The following is a 14,232-nucleotide window of genomic DNA, read 5'->3' on the forward strand; positions in this document are numbered from 1 at the left end:
CATAGATTTCCAGATACGTTATCCACTGTGGAGGAACTGGTTATTGTTTTCCTCCTAGGGACAAACATGAAAGGTTGGTGGTGGTTTTTTTCCTCAGTGCATAAAACTGACCAGATAAGCAGCACATAAGGATTTAGGGACTAGTAAGAGAATTCCGAGACTGTGAGTTCAAAAGTATATGTGTACGTGCGTGAATCTAGTCATATGGAAGACAAAAGACCCACAAAGCTTGTTGTTTGGGTAGGAGCAAAGTAGGTTTTAGCTGTTGTTCTGATGACCTCAACATTAGGTGAAGGGCCTGGAGCACAAGTCTTACGAGGAACGGCTGAGGGAACTGGGGTTGTTTAGTCTGGAGAAGAGGCTGAGGGGAGACCTCATTGTGCTCTACAACTACCTGAAAGGAGGTTGTAGCGAGGTGGGTGTTGGTCTCTTCTCCCAAGTAACTAGCGATAGGACGAGAGGAAATGGCCTCAAGTTGCGCCAAGGGAGGTTTACATTGGACGTTAGGAGAAATTTCTTTACTGAAAGAGTGGTCAGGCCTTGGAACAGGCTGCCCAGGGAAGTGGTTGAGTCACCATCCCTGGAAGTATTTAAAAGACGTGTAGATGAGGCGCTTAGGGACATGGTGTAGTGGGTATGGTGGTGTTGGGTTGACGGTTGGACTCGATGATCTTAGAGGTCTTTTCCAACCTTAATGATTCTATGATTCTATGATTAGTGAGGATTTGAGGGGGTGACTTGAGTGGGAAGGGAAAAAAGTGAACTGAATTACTGCATGTCAAAAAAACAAGAGAGACAATACAAATCTAGTGAGTATCTACCTGATTCAGTATACCTGACAGTTTAACACATGCTTTATTTATGGAACAAAATGTTAATCAAGATTTAGAGAAGATTGTATGACCCACTGGAGATATGTTTGACAACCTGCAGCATAGAATCAAAAGGCCAAATTTTCAGACTGGAATTTTGTATCTAATCTTTGAGGTGTGTAGGTCAATAAATCAGGGAGGTATGCATACACAGAGTTGTGCACACATATCCAGCTCCATGAATGAACATATGAAACCTTCAGTTGTGCCATTCTTGGTCATTGCAGCAATACCTTTTTCATTCATTTGTTTCCAAGAAATAATTCTGGGAGTGTTTCCTCCCTGAGAACACCGAATGTCGGTATTCCCCAATATACTGCTTTAATGGCAGGAGACTAAAACACCAACACAGAAAAAGACATATATTTTAATAAGTCATTAAATAAGTTTGCTAGCAAATATAAACTTTTACATAAAAATAAACCCTTCAACTTTTAATAAAATTTGAATGATATTAATCTGAATGAAAATATTTGGAATGTTAGTGTAATAGCTTAATAAACTGACTCCCAAATGGTTTAGCTAACTCAAAAGGACATACACATTCTCTCACACACTTGAAAATGGAGTAAAAACTGAGGTGGAATCTAGCAACTCACAACATCATTTAACAGAAAAGAATATTTGTACCCAGCAGAAAGCGTAGAGAATTTATGTCCCCAGACTGCAACTCTCAGCTGAAATTTGTCTTGAGAATGTGATGCTAATGTCCCTGCTCTTGCTGAAATTGTCAGACCTACAAACACAATCAAGACCTCAGAAGAATTTTGTCTCAATTCTGCTGCATTCTTCCTCCTGAAAGATGTCAATGCTGTTGAAGAGTATAAAGTGCAGAGATCATTCAAGATTGGAGAACTAGCACATTTTGAGTGAAACGGAGAATCTTTTCTGAAAGGTAAAACTACTTCCTATAGCTGAGCCGTACCATACTGTACGGATTGCTCTATCTTTAAAGTTTGAAGCAAAATTAAGAAAGGGAGAACATAGTCAACCAAATTGGAACATGACCTACTTGTATAATAAATTTTCGTTATCTGCTTAGCTTAATTTTGTATATTTAGATTTATACACATATGAGTGATACCTCATGCTTTCATTTTCTGTCCCTGCATCCACCTGAACAACTAGTAGATCATCCCGTCAGAATACAGAGGAACAAAGTGTGAAGGTACTCTCTGGTCATTAAGCTTGGATGATAGTAAATAAAAACTTAAGATAACTAGAAATTATGTTTAAAGCAAGTCTTTCCTTCAGGTGATTTCTAGTTTCAAATGCCTGATAGGAATTGCATGACTTTTCTCAGAAGGTGGGGAAGTGCCCTGAAGTTCCTCTTTCCACTGTGGAGCTTTACAAGAAAGTTACTGGTACAAAGCCACACTGGCTCTGCCAAAAGCATTTATGGCTCATGATCATGTTTCCAGTGATGGTTATGATTCACAGATTGTGGCCTAACTCTTTATTTCTGAGACATTCCCTCTGTAACTCACGCAGCTCTGCTTTCTTCATTGACTCTCAGGATTTTACAATGTCACAGTGCGTAATGAAAGATACAGCAAAAAGATAGTCATGCAGACAGGCAGAGCATCTTATTTACTACCATTCTGGAGCAAAAATAAAAGCAGAGAACACTGGACAGTGGATTTCAGCCATCAGACAAAAATGTTGCATGTTGTTCTGCCGGGTATCTGAGGAGGATTCTTGTTCTGGCAGAGCATCTAAGAATATGGGACCTCAGGCCTTGCTATGTGCAGAGATGGTTCCCAGTTAGCAGTCTGGCAGATGGCCTCGGTTTCAAGCTGGATAGCTTCTAGACTGCTAGACTGACACCTAAAATAGATGAATATGTGATTTACAGAAACGTGAGAAATAGGAGCTGAAAAAGAGTTGATAGTAAATGTCCAGTTATCTTAGGATTTGGAGAAGGAATGAGGTGGGGCTCAGGACCCTTGGCTGTGTAAGGAAACAGGACTGACTGCGAGGAATGCATTTCCCTCTGGCTACAAGGAAGCATAGACTCTGATGTCAGCATGAGGATCCTTTCAGTGCAGAATAAACCCTGGACTGCTGAGACCTAGTCTTGGGAACAAAATAGAGAAATGCAGTGTAAAAATCAAATTCTATTCCTAGTACAAGATGATTCTTCCAGTCCAGTGTTGGGCAGCCGGTGGTGGAGCAACTTGATTCTTCAGCTCTGTGATGACAGAGATACTTGCACCTGATGGAACCCTCATCTCATCCCTCCCCCAGCTCCACCTTTCTTATAAATGGTGATGGACAAGAAAGGTTTATACAGTTCAATGATTTTAGGAGCCAAATCTACCAAAAAACCAGAAAAAAAGGATGAAACTGCAGGAAAAAGTGGTATGCTGGTGCCATGGCAGTCTCACAGAGCACAAAGAAGAGGGAGAAGTGGATCCCAGGACAAGACAGGAGAAAGATGTTTTGACTTGCTGTTGGATGGACTAAGACGTTGCAGGAACTAAATTGTCCAAGGAAGTTTAGCTTAAGTCCAGCATGAAACCTAACTTTTTGTCAGCAGCTTGAATGTAGGTAAAGGGATGATTACAAAGAGCAAAGCCTGTGACTTGAGGGTCAGTAGAGCTGAATAAGAAGTAATAACTTACTCTGGTTGGCAGATGAGATATTTCTGTTCTTCTTCAATATCACAAAACCCAGAAGAAGTGTGATCAGTACAATCACAGCTATAAGTGGGCCAAAGAAATTTATCTTCACTTGATCCATTTCTTTCCCCTGTATCTCTGAATAAGAAAACAGAGGAGATACACACAGCAAAGATTTAATTTGGTGACAATTAGCTTAAACAATCTGTCCCAAAGTTATGTGAATTAGAAGTTTAGGGAAAGGCTCTCAGCATCCTTTGCTTTTACAGTGCTTTAACAGTGTCAGTAAATCACTATCTACATTACTCTATTTCCATTTCCAATAACTAGCGAAACTACCAGATCTTAATGGCCAATTCAACAACAGCAAGGCAAAATACTCTTTCTGAAGTTTGGGTAACATGTGTGAGATCAGCAACTTAATTAATACAAGAGCCTACAAGGCAGCTACTGTGCTAATGTAACTCTGTGCTACTGTGCAAGTTGGAAGAACCTGGGTTATGTTACTACTTGGTATCTGTTGGAAATAGATCCGATGGTCAAAGCCTAATGAAATGCTGTAAGGGATGTGAAAGTAGCAGGGAATGCAAAGGAGTTTCCCTCTATTTCTGGCTATTGTGCTTTTGAGGTTTTGGCTGGTAGGGTTAGCAACTGATAGAGCTTCAGTTATCGCCAAACAAAGCTTTTGTTTATGTGAAGTTCCTAGTTTCTTACCCACCATCGCTGCTTATCAGGTGGCTACTTTCATAAAGCAGGGAGGAGAGAAGAAGAATTGAATAGGGAAGAGGAGAATGCGGCACTATAGCTAATATAGCTAATATAGGCATGTTAACACTCAGGAACAATGTGTAGAGCTGTGCAAACCTCAGAAGACTTCTATCTTGTATTTTAGTATTATTTAAAAATCCTAGAATTTAAGGACATCAGAGGCAGTTTGCCATATCTAGAATTGATGACTTAACCCTTTAGCTAAATTTGTATGAAGAAAACTGCACTGTGGAACTTTTTTCAGAATGAGTGGCAAGCTTCTTTTACATCTTCCCATATGGAAAGGACAGGGAATTTGGTGGCTGTGGCCATGATGGAGAACATACAACCCTTGTAACCAACTCCTATGGCTACTTAGGGTTTATTCCCTGCCTTGACTATGCTGCTATCTGTGATTAGCTCTACTGCAATGTGCCCTGCTCCTACCCATGCAAAAATTGGAATGGGCAAATGGAGACTCACCTATGCCTACTGGTACTGAGACAAGGCTCCCCAACTGCTCTCCAAGGTGAAGCAAGCAGCTAATATTAATGAGGGTCTTTGTAGGAACTGTGATATTCAGCCTGCTAGTAACATTGTACAGCTTTGTAACAGCATCCTGTGAGACATCCATGTGACGCATAAGCCTGTCTGTTGTGTTTTCATGTGAAATTAGCCAAATCATCTGCTTGGGCTCTGGATAACCTCCGCTGGAAGAACAGGAAAGATTCAAGTATTCGTTGGGCTTTAGTTCCCCAGTGTGCAGCCATGCTATCTCAGGTTGACTATAGTTGGCTGAAATAGACCAAAGAGAAAGCATCATGAGTCAGACATACTACATCTTGTGACAGTTCCTGCCAATCATTTAAGATTTTCAGGCAGAAGCAAATCTAAACAATTTTCTCAGGAAAACAATGGGAGTCCCAAGAAGGGTTTGTTATGTTTTTGGTGTACATATAGACTTGCTGCTCCTTGTCCTCAGGGTGTTTCAAGGATGTAAGTCTGATCAGCCAGTGGGCCGCTGTCTCTCCCACCTCCTTTAGACCCATTGACACCTCAGAATAATCAAACCTGGCCTGCTTGCAGGTCAGTGCTTAAGCACAAAATGGGAATGGAACGCAGTGCTGCCTACTCTTGACCTCGTGATTAGGTAAGGGGAAAACCACAAACTTCCAACTGTGAAATGTAGAGAAAAAAATCATCTGAGGGACTTCAGATGGGGTAAGTTGGAGGTCCAGTGCTGTCATAGGTAGAAATATCCTTGGTGTCTGTCAGTATTATGAGTAATCATTTTGCAGCATATAAAGTAATTCACTCATCGTAACTTGATAGGAGGCCTCCCTTAGCTCGGCTTTTTATGTGGAAGTGACTACAGTACAAGTTTTTACTTTGTGTCATCCCAGTCAATGAAAAACATACCCGTTGCATTAAAAAGTCAAGTTTCCCAGACAAAAAATAGTTAGTGAAGCAGGATTGGAAAGAATTATTTAAACATAAAGTATGAATGATAAATGGAAGCTTTTAAACAATATTTTCTATTAAATTATCTCCCAAATATTCTCAATCAGGATTTGTTTGGTTAAAAGGTCATAGTAGAAATAGGGGACTATAATGGAAAAGGAGAAGGAGAGAATGTAGACATAATACTGACTGCACGTTGGCATGCAGCAAGTTAAAAAAAAACCAACAAAAAACTCCAAGAAACAGACTCGAGACTTCATTGAAAATACTTCATTAATTTAGTGCCAATAGGACTAAAGACAACATGGAGAAATATTGGAGAAAGGGAAAAGGATTCCTAGAAAAATATGAGCCTAAGAGGGTCTGGCTCTCCTGCACACACACTCAGTGCGTTGGATCCAGGCTCTAATCCTTGCCCTAGTGAATTCTTAATATGGATTGATGAACAAATACGATGTTGCTTTTATTTGCTCTATCCCAACACACAGGGAGTAGGATTTGGCTTAGCCACTTAAATCCCAAGAGAGCCCATGTCTGTGAATTCAAAATGGAAAAAGCCCCACCTTTTTTATACCCCAAAATTTAGTTAAGTTGTCCCTCAGGAGAGCTCAAGCTTCTTCTTTCTCCTCAAGGTCTGACTTGCTTAGCTGACTGCTCACTCCAGCTGCTGGTCTGGAGTATTTATTCTCTCCTTGGCATTTTAAAGGGAGGGCCGGAATGTAATCCATGGCTGTGAAACTTGCCACATCGTCCAAGTGATTTAAGAGTTTCAGTCTTATTGACAGTAAAGAAGTGGAAATAATGGAATATACTCTGATCAAAGCACTTCTGTTTTATGGCTTCTGGAACCTCAGTTTACTGAAAAGTGATGTTGATTGCATGCAGGGTATGGGCTACGTATATGTGAGCTTTGCATTGTTAACAGAAAAGCATGTTTCAGGAAGTCTTTTGTATTTAAAGATAACAGGTCTTCCAAAAAGGCTATGGGCTTAGATTTAAATACCTCAAGAGACAGCAGATCCATCAAGCCCTTAATATTTTTCTTAATGGCTTAATCACCCTACCTGGTTTTGTTCTATTTTCTGAAGTGACAATGTGCCTTACTTCTCACTTGCTTCCAGCCACTGACTGTTTTTATATCTTCACTGAATGAACTAGCCTCTTTTTTTAATATCCACTATTTTATGTATATTTCAGGTTCCCACACTCTGAAAACAAGACTCTTCTCAGTCTTCTGTGTTATAAGGTAATCAGATCAATCTTTTAACGTCTCCAGTTGGACTGTATTTTTTCCAGCCTTCAGATAATTCTAGTAGAGCTTTTTCTTTTAAGTTATGCAACATCCCCTTTAAAATGAGGACACAAACTTTTAAGTCTCTATTCTGACATCAGTCTCACTCCCAACAATTTGAATAGCGCATATTTTGAAATAGCTTCCCTAGTCTCACCTACTTCCCTTATTGATCCATCCAAAGGAAGCACTAGAGACATGCTATAGCAGAAGAATTTTCTGGTAAGCTGCTTGTCACCATGGTCCCTACCTTGGCTGTTTTAAGAGCCAAAGCTTTCCATTGTGAAGCCCTCCCTTCTTTCTGGAGAAGGATCTGTGTTCATTGTTCTTGTATAAATCATCCTGGCTGTACACAATACATATAATGTACATTATCTATATATTGTCCTAATGTAATACATAATAATAACACATACAAACTCTATTAGAAGGTACTTCAGTATTTCGGAATGGGCTTGGTCACCAAGTGATCTAGGTAGCTTTGTATGGCTGCCCTATCATTCTTGTAGAGCACTCAATCTTCCTTATGTCCATTTTAAGTGTGACACACTATACTACAAAAACCCCTCCATGTATGATATGAGATTCTAATTAAGAAACAGTAGGTAAGTACAGGTACATTTCAACATTTGTATTTTTCTCCTAATTAATTTTAAGGTTTTTTTAAAATATGATTCTATACTGCTCCTTCTTTTGGGAGCTTATTGAACAGAGAGTAATTTGGAAGGAACACAGCAGCACATAGTTTAAAACAGTCTTCCTAAGTTAAACCTTAAAAGGCCTGGGAGAGTTTTAGTGCCTAAGTATGAGACTTCTATAACATGTTGCTCAGTTGTTGGCTAAGCTGATATTATTAGGCCCTTAGGGACATGGTGTAGTGGGCATGGTGGTGTTGGGTTGACGGTTGGACACAATGATCTTAGAGGTCTTTTCCAACCTGTATGATTCTATGATTCTATGATTCTATGATTCTATACTGCTTGAATTAACTGAACAGTTGATGTTAAGCATCTCTTAAATTGGAGGCCTTGATACTGAATGCACATTATGAGTTTCTGAGTTCTAAAACTTTGCTGAAAATACCTGTCAAGTAGATTCTGGGGGAATCAAAATGAACAATCTAGGTTTTCTACCTGTGGATTGAGAGAACACTTGCTGATAGCACAAAGCTAAATAGGCTTAGATGTCCTGGTACTCCATTTTTGGCTGCTGTTAAACATGGCCTGTTCTGTTTTGAAGCAGTGTGTGAAGCCTGAAAACACCAGTGGAAGTTAGAAGCTGTTATTATTAATGACTAGCACTATCATAGTGGAAGAGAGAACACAGGCATATGGACAAAGGTTACTAACAGAACAGTTTAAAATAGAAAAATATTAGGAAAATATATTAGGAATTACTAAAAATATCAGAAAATATTAGGAAAAGATTGCTTCCTCACTTCCATTCCCCTGTTAAAAGATTTGCTGCCTTTTCCTCTGATAACATGCAAGAAATCAGGTTGAATCTCATCAATGCATGCATTTTTTCTTCAGAGGTACTTCCAGTCTTCCTTTAACTGAACATATGAATTTCTACTCCTCCACATGTGAGCTGCTCTTTTCTTTATTTTCCCTGCGATTTATATGATCATAAAATAGCTGGGTGTTTGCAGAAATCTTGTTATGTTTCAATTGTAATTTACCACCACGATGATAACTACTGCTACTTTTAATAGAAGGTAGTGCATCAGATGCAAATAAAGAAGTGTATTTTTCGGAGTCCTAAAAGCCATAAAACTTGCAGGAGGCAAGAGGAAAAAGGCAGAATGGTTTTCACTATAAAGTATGACAGGGTGGGAATCAGGAATGATGCAATATTGAGCAAATTATTTCCTCATTTTCTACTTCTGATTGCTTCCACCTGACTACTTTTCATTCAGAGCTGAGGATTTTCTATTGAGAATGCTCTTATCCATCTTTAGAAATTCTGCTCCAGTGCAGGTACATCTTCAGTGGCTTGGGGACAGTACCACACATTTCCAGGCTGAACAAAGTAACAGAGAATCCCCCCAAAAAACCCCAGACCAGATGACAATTAGAAGAGATTACTTACCAATGATGTGCAGTAAGCACTCAGATGTGTGTATGACCTTTGGTGATCCTTTATCTCTGTGCTGTATAATACACATATACTGTCCCTCGTCCACAATTCCTGCATGTAATAATTGCAAGGTCCATTTGTCCATATCCATCTTGGTGCGATTTATATATTTAGGACTAAGGTTATCATGTTTTTCTTGGCCGTAGTATACTTCGTGCACCACTTCATCAGCACCTTTTTGCCAAAAAACTCTTAAATCCTTTATGTCAGTTTTCTGAGAGTTTGCAAAATAGCAGGATAGGTATGCAGTGTGATTGAGAAATGACTTCACCTGATGCACACTGGCAGCAATACCTTAGACAAAGAGAGAGAAGAAATTAAGATTTCCATCAGCTACAAAAGAACACCAAGTATTTGTGCTCACAGAGGCAACACTTAACAACAGTAGCAATAAAACCGCCAGCATTTAAACACAAATTCTCCCACTAGGTATGACAGACACATAGTTCTTCAAACTGACTCACTTAGTCTTGTGGAGTTCAGGTCATAAAACTGTTTCTTATTTTTCTTCCTATATTTTACTTTCCAAGCAAGGCCTACCACACAGAGGTTGCGAGCGTCTATATTTTAGAAGACTTATCTGCAGGCAAAAGGTCCAAACCATTCTTGTATGTAGCATCCTGAGAGTAATGAGATTCTGCCACAAAGGAGATAGTTGCACAACTTCTTTTTAAAAAGTTGAGTTCATTCTCCTAATAAAATAACACAGCATTGCAGTTTTGAAGAAAACGTGAAGTGCACACTGTGTGGTAAATGTTGGTGTCTAGGGAATATATGACCAGAAGGTCAGAAACAGGTGAACGCTTTCAGTCTCACTGAAGAATTAATCTAAAGTTTAATGACAAATTAAATGTCAGATTTAACTATTCCATAATTAATCTAGAGTTTAATGACAGATTAAATGTCAGATTTAACTGTTCTGTTGCTGATCTTGTTAACAGAAATAATCAATAAACAAAATTATGCCTTCATGCAAAGAAAGCATGAACTGTATTACGCAAGGGATGATTTTTTTCCCACTTTCATCAGTGCATGTATCCATTATTATGGGTGGCGATGAGCCAGAAGGACCATCTTTTCTTGGAATGAGAAATGCAATCTTCTGTCCCAGAAGATACAAACATCTCTGCTGTGTTCAAAAGGAGGAGAAGATTTACAGTCTCTCTTCTGGTGCAAAGTTTTGACTGCTCTTCCAGAGCACCAGACTGCAAAATGATTTCCACGGCTGCCCAAAACTCCAGTTGTCCCATATCAAACTGTCAGTTTTCAGTTTAATACTGCTCTCCTCTATAATATACAGAGGTGATATACGCACATTTTAAAGATATATTTAAATTGAAAATTTAAAAGCAACATAAAATAAGTGTAATGTAAAGATATAAAGTTGAAGAGAGAAAGTACTTACTATATATTTTATAGAGTCCCTGCGCACAATTTAAATACATGTCACATAGGCTATATGACCTTGATTGTGCAACGGAAATGATTAATTACTGCTAAGGAACAAGGTTCTGAGTGGATGAGAAAGTATGACATAGCAGGACATAAATAATCAAAACAGTTTTTACAATAAAAAATGAGCCTTTTACCTGGGAGAAGTATCATAGCATAAAGGAAGAATATGCAGACCTCCATGATGCTGTAAGAAGGAAGAATGAAAGAAATATGTTAGAGGCTGAAAGCACTCCAGTACCTTCTCCAGTACTCCCAAAGAAGCGGTAAAACAAGAAGAAGTTTTAGCAAGAGAGAGGCTATTGAGAAAGTTAATCTCACCTTTTCACATGGACTGGTGCAAGGACTTCTGTGTGCTTCACAGCCTTTAGCAACCAGAAACATGCCATGACAGATCTCTGGTTTACAAAGAAGGTGATGTGGCACAAGATTACTGCAGACAGGGTATGCCATGGGAGGAACACAGAGCCCCCAGGGTGCAAAGGACAGGACGAGTACCCAAAACGCCTGAGGAAAGAGGAATGGGAAGCATGCTTGGCCTGGCAGTGTGGGGAAGAAGATGGGGGAATTGAAAGTAGAGGGGGAGGAGAGGGTGACACAGAAGGAGGAGGTGGGGAAGATGGCGCGATGATGTCAGCTACCAGAAGCGATGAAGTATGTGACCTTCAGTTTTGTAACAGGAACCTATCCTTCACTACAGTAAAAGATAACTGAAAGAAATCCTACATGATTTAAAGAGTTGAGGCTAAACAGCACATAATTTATGGTCAAGAAAAACTGATATATATTTAGAAAAAAAGAAAAAAACCCTATGACTCATCTCATAAACAAAACACTTCTATGGCTGCTTGGGTTCAGGTGGTATAAGGGCCTATGAGCCTGGTAAACAGCCAAATGTCATTCCCATGCACCAGTGAGAGAATGGCACCTGCATCTGACTGGCCTGTGGTTGCTGGTTTGCATTTTAGCAGTGCCTTTGTGTTTTTTCTCTGCAGTTTCCATATACTTGGGAGAAGCCTCCACACCACCCCTGCCAAGGTCCTTCACTCTCTTCCTTTAAACAGCTCCAAAGAGTCCTCTTTTGCTGGAGTAGATGTAAAAACTCTTCAGCTCTCATACTACTTAAAAACAGTGAGATTGCCGTCTGCTGTCCTGACTGATAGTACAGCTTCCTGATGGTTTCCTATTTTTTGTCATGTTTTATTTTAAGCTGGTACATTTGGGTCTTTACCTTTACCCCAGATCTCTGGGAGCAAGAGTCTCTTTTTCTGTTGAATACAGAATTCCCCTCAGTCCTCTGACATGTTTTTTGTGTGTGTACTGTAACGTACAGAACTGTGAATGATATTTTTTCCAGACCAGATTCATCCTGCCTTTTCTTAGGAAAGGGGAGAAAGAAGCCCAAATGTCTCAGAGGATATAGACAATTTTCTTTGTGATCTACCTGTCAAAGCAGAAGAGGAGGGAGGGCTTGTGCAGAATCCATTGTTGTAGACAGAGGTCATTCTCTTTCTGTTCTAGCTGCCCTACTACATGGTGAACTTTTATCAAGGGGTTTTCCTCCTAGGCTGGGCCCCACTGAATTAGACCACACAACTGATTGCCTAAATAAAATTGCCTGTGCCAAGCCACTTAAAACTACAGAAACTCTTTCTTAGCAGTCATATTTCCCTCCTGTGAATAAGAATTTTTGCTTCCAGTCAAGTAAAAAAAAAAAGGATAGCTCTATTTTTTGGATCCAGTGCAGGTGCGTAAGAGAAGAAATTAAAACAATTTAGCAACTGGAGACATAAGTGGAGAGGGTGTACTGCTATAGCTAGGCATGTTTTGCAATGACTGTCTCACAGCAGCAAAGACCAAACCCGGAACTGAAAATAAGAGTCAGAGAGAGAAATAAAACCCGGGCAAAAATACTAGATAACACTGCTTGCCTTTCTTTATGGGTTGGATTTGGAGCTGTGAGGACAGAAGTCTCAAAGATCCTACATGGTTTCCTGGCTGCTGTCTTCCAGGAGGAGGCGTGTTGCTGGGGATGGCTGCATGAAGAAGGATCCCGTGAGTCTGCAGAGGGGTGTACACCCACATTCCCTGCAGAGGGAGGTCACTGAGCGTGACGAGCTGCTTCTCTTACATGAGCTGCTTTATAGAGAGTTGCTGAATCATGAATCGGGCCACTAAAACTTCAGTGCTGCAAGCAGCTTCTCTTCCCCTTTTTTACAAGATGCCTTTAACCAGCAAATGCAAATCCTTGGAGCCAGTGTCCAGAAGACTGAGGGGAGGAAGGAGAATTACACAGTCTCTGTGTTGGCTACTTACCCCATTTCTTTGGCATATTCAATACAAATTCTGTGCTCAATTCTCTTTTATATCTGCAGGCCATTGAAAGTCTGGTTATGTCCCAAATTGTTTAGCAGTCAAAGGGGACTAGGTAAGAGGAGAAAGACAGACTTTGCTTCAGGGTATAGCCCGCTGCTGCCAAATGGTGCAGACCAAACTGCCCTCTTCGTGGCCATGGCCCAGCGCATGAGCACTCTGCTCCACTTCAGAGCATTGTGGGTCTGTGTATGGATGTGCAGTTTTTCTGTTCACATGCTGGCTGCATTCAGCTGTGGAAGTGGCACTTTTTCACGATGCCAGTGATAACTGATGAGATGGGAGTGGTTTCAAGACCCAGGGCTTAAAAATTATCTCTGACATCCAGAATTATGTGAGGTCAGTCAACGGGGAGGTAACCATTTTCCCTTGCTAAATAAGGCTAGCACTATGTGGCGTGTCTTTCTTGCCTTTCGAAGCTTTGTCAGCCATTCCTGGAGATGTCCCCATGACTCACAATTACAAATCATGTGTGGATGTCAGAGATAAAAAATGGAGAAGTATATTAATTGAAATTATGTCAGTATTCAGTCAGTAGTAACACTCAACCCTTTATTTACTACCTCTGCAGTCCAGTCACTGAAAGGAGAAGAAACCATATGAGTACATGCACTTTGCTGGCCCTATGCATAACTGCTTTGGTTTGGCCCAAACCAGTCTGAGAAAAGTAATGAGGCAGTTCCCACTTGGCTGAGTACAGGGGGGATTCCTTCCCTGAAGAACGCTAAGATCGATGTTTGGCAGAAAGAGGCAACTTCACTCCCTTTACTTTTGAGGGCAATCGCCAGAAAGCCCTGTACGACGTATTTTGAGATTGGCTTGTGCTTTCTGTCTCTTGTTCCTCCCAATCCAGCATGTGAATCCGGCATGTGAAAACCCAATACGCACAGTGAAGCGTGAAGGTCTTGGAGTAAACAAGAGCTTTGTATCTGGTATGCTTGCCTCGGTTTTCATTTGCTCTCTTCTTTCCTGTTTTCATTTTTGGATATAGTCATTATCTTTTGAAAGACGCTGTCAAATCTGTGCTCTTTGACTCCTAAGTTCCTTCACTGCCCTTTAGTTCTTTTCAAAATGTTCCTTTCTTACATGTTCTTACATGTAATTAGTTTATTTTCTTATATCAGGTACATATCTTCTATGGGAACACTCTCCTCCCCCATGTATGACGATGAACTCAAAACAAAACTGGTCACTAAACTAGTAACCTACTCTTTTGACTTTTCTAGTGTAGGGAATTTTTCTAAAATTTCCACCCTGTGCAACACTGAGTAGCTCC

At 40.2% G+C, this 14,232-nt stretch overlaps 1 protein-coding gene across 1 annotated transcript; it reads right to left on the minus strand.

Moving 5' to 3' along the window:
• Window positions 1–1,225: 1,225 nt before the first annotated feature.
• CD86 (CD86 molecule) lies at window positions 1,226–11,098 on the minus strand. Its single transcript, XM_075165722.1, has 6 exons — window positions 10,905–11,098; window positions 10,721–10,770; window positions 9,084–9,425; window positions 4,724–5,035; window positions 3,497–3,631; window positions 1,226–2,699 (listed from the first exon to the last, which is right to left on the minus strand). The coding sequence occupies exons 1-6, from the start codon at window positions 10,970–10,972 to the stop codon at window positions 2,680–2,682; spliced, it is 927 nt and encodes a 308-aa protein (XP_075021823.1). The 5' UTR covers window positions 10,973–11,098; the 3' UTR covers window positions 1,226–2,679.
• Window positions 11,099–14,232: the final 3,134 nt, after the last annotated feature.

Source organism: Calonectris borealis, chromosome 1 (assembly GCF_964195595.1).
Source record: "Calonectris borealis chromosome 1, bCalBor7.hap1.2, whole genome shotgun sequence".
In the NCBI taxonomy this organism is placed as follows: domain Eukaryota; kingdom Metazoa; phylum Chordata; class Aves; order Procellariiformes; family Procellariidae; genus Calonectris; species Calonectris borealis.

Excerpts from the sequence above, each read along its gene's own strand:
- CD86 (XM_075165722.1), bottom strand. The coding sequence starts at position 10,972 with ATGGCATGTTTCTGGTTGCTAAAGGCTGTGAAGCACACAGAAGTCCTT. Across the intron at positions 9,426-10,720 it reads TGCTATGATACTTCTCCCAG|GTATTGCTGCCAGTGTGCAT; the intron begins GTAAAAGGCTCA and ends TCTTTGTCTAAG. Across the intron at positions 3,632-4,723 it reads CTCAGTACCAGTAGGCATAG|AGATACAGGGGAAAGAAATG; the intron begins GTGAGTCTCCAT and ends TTTCTTATTCAG.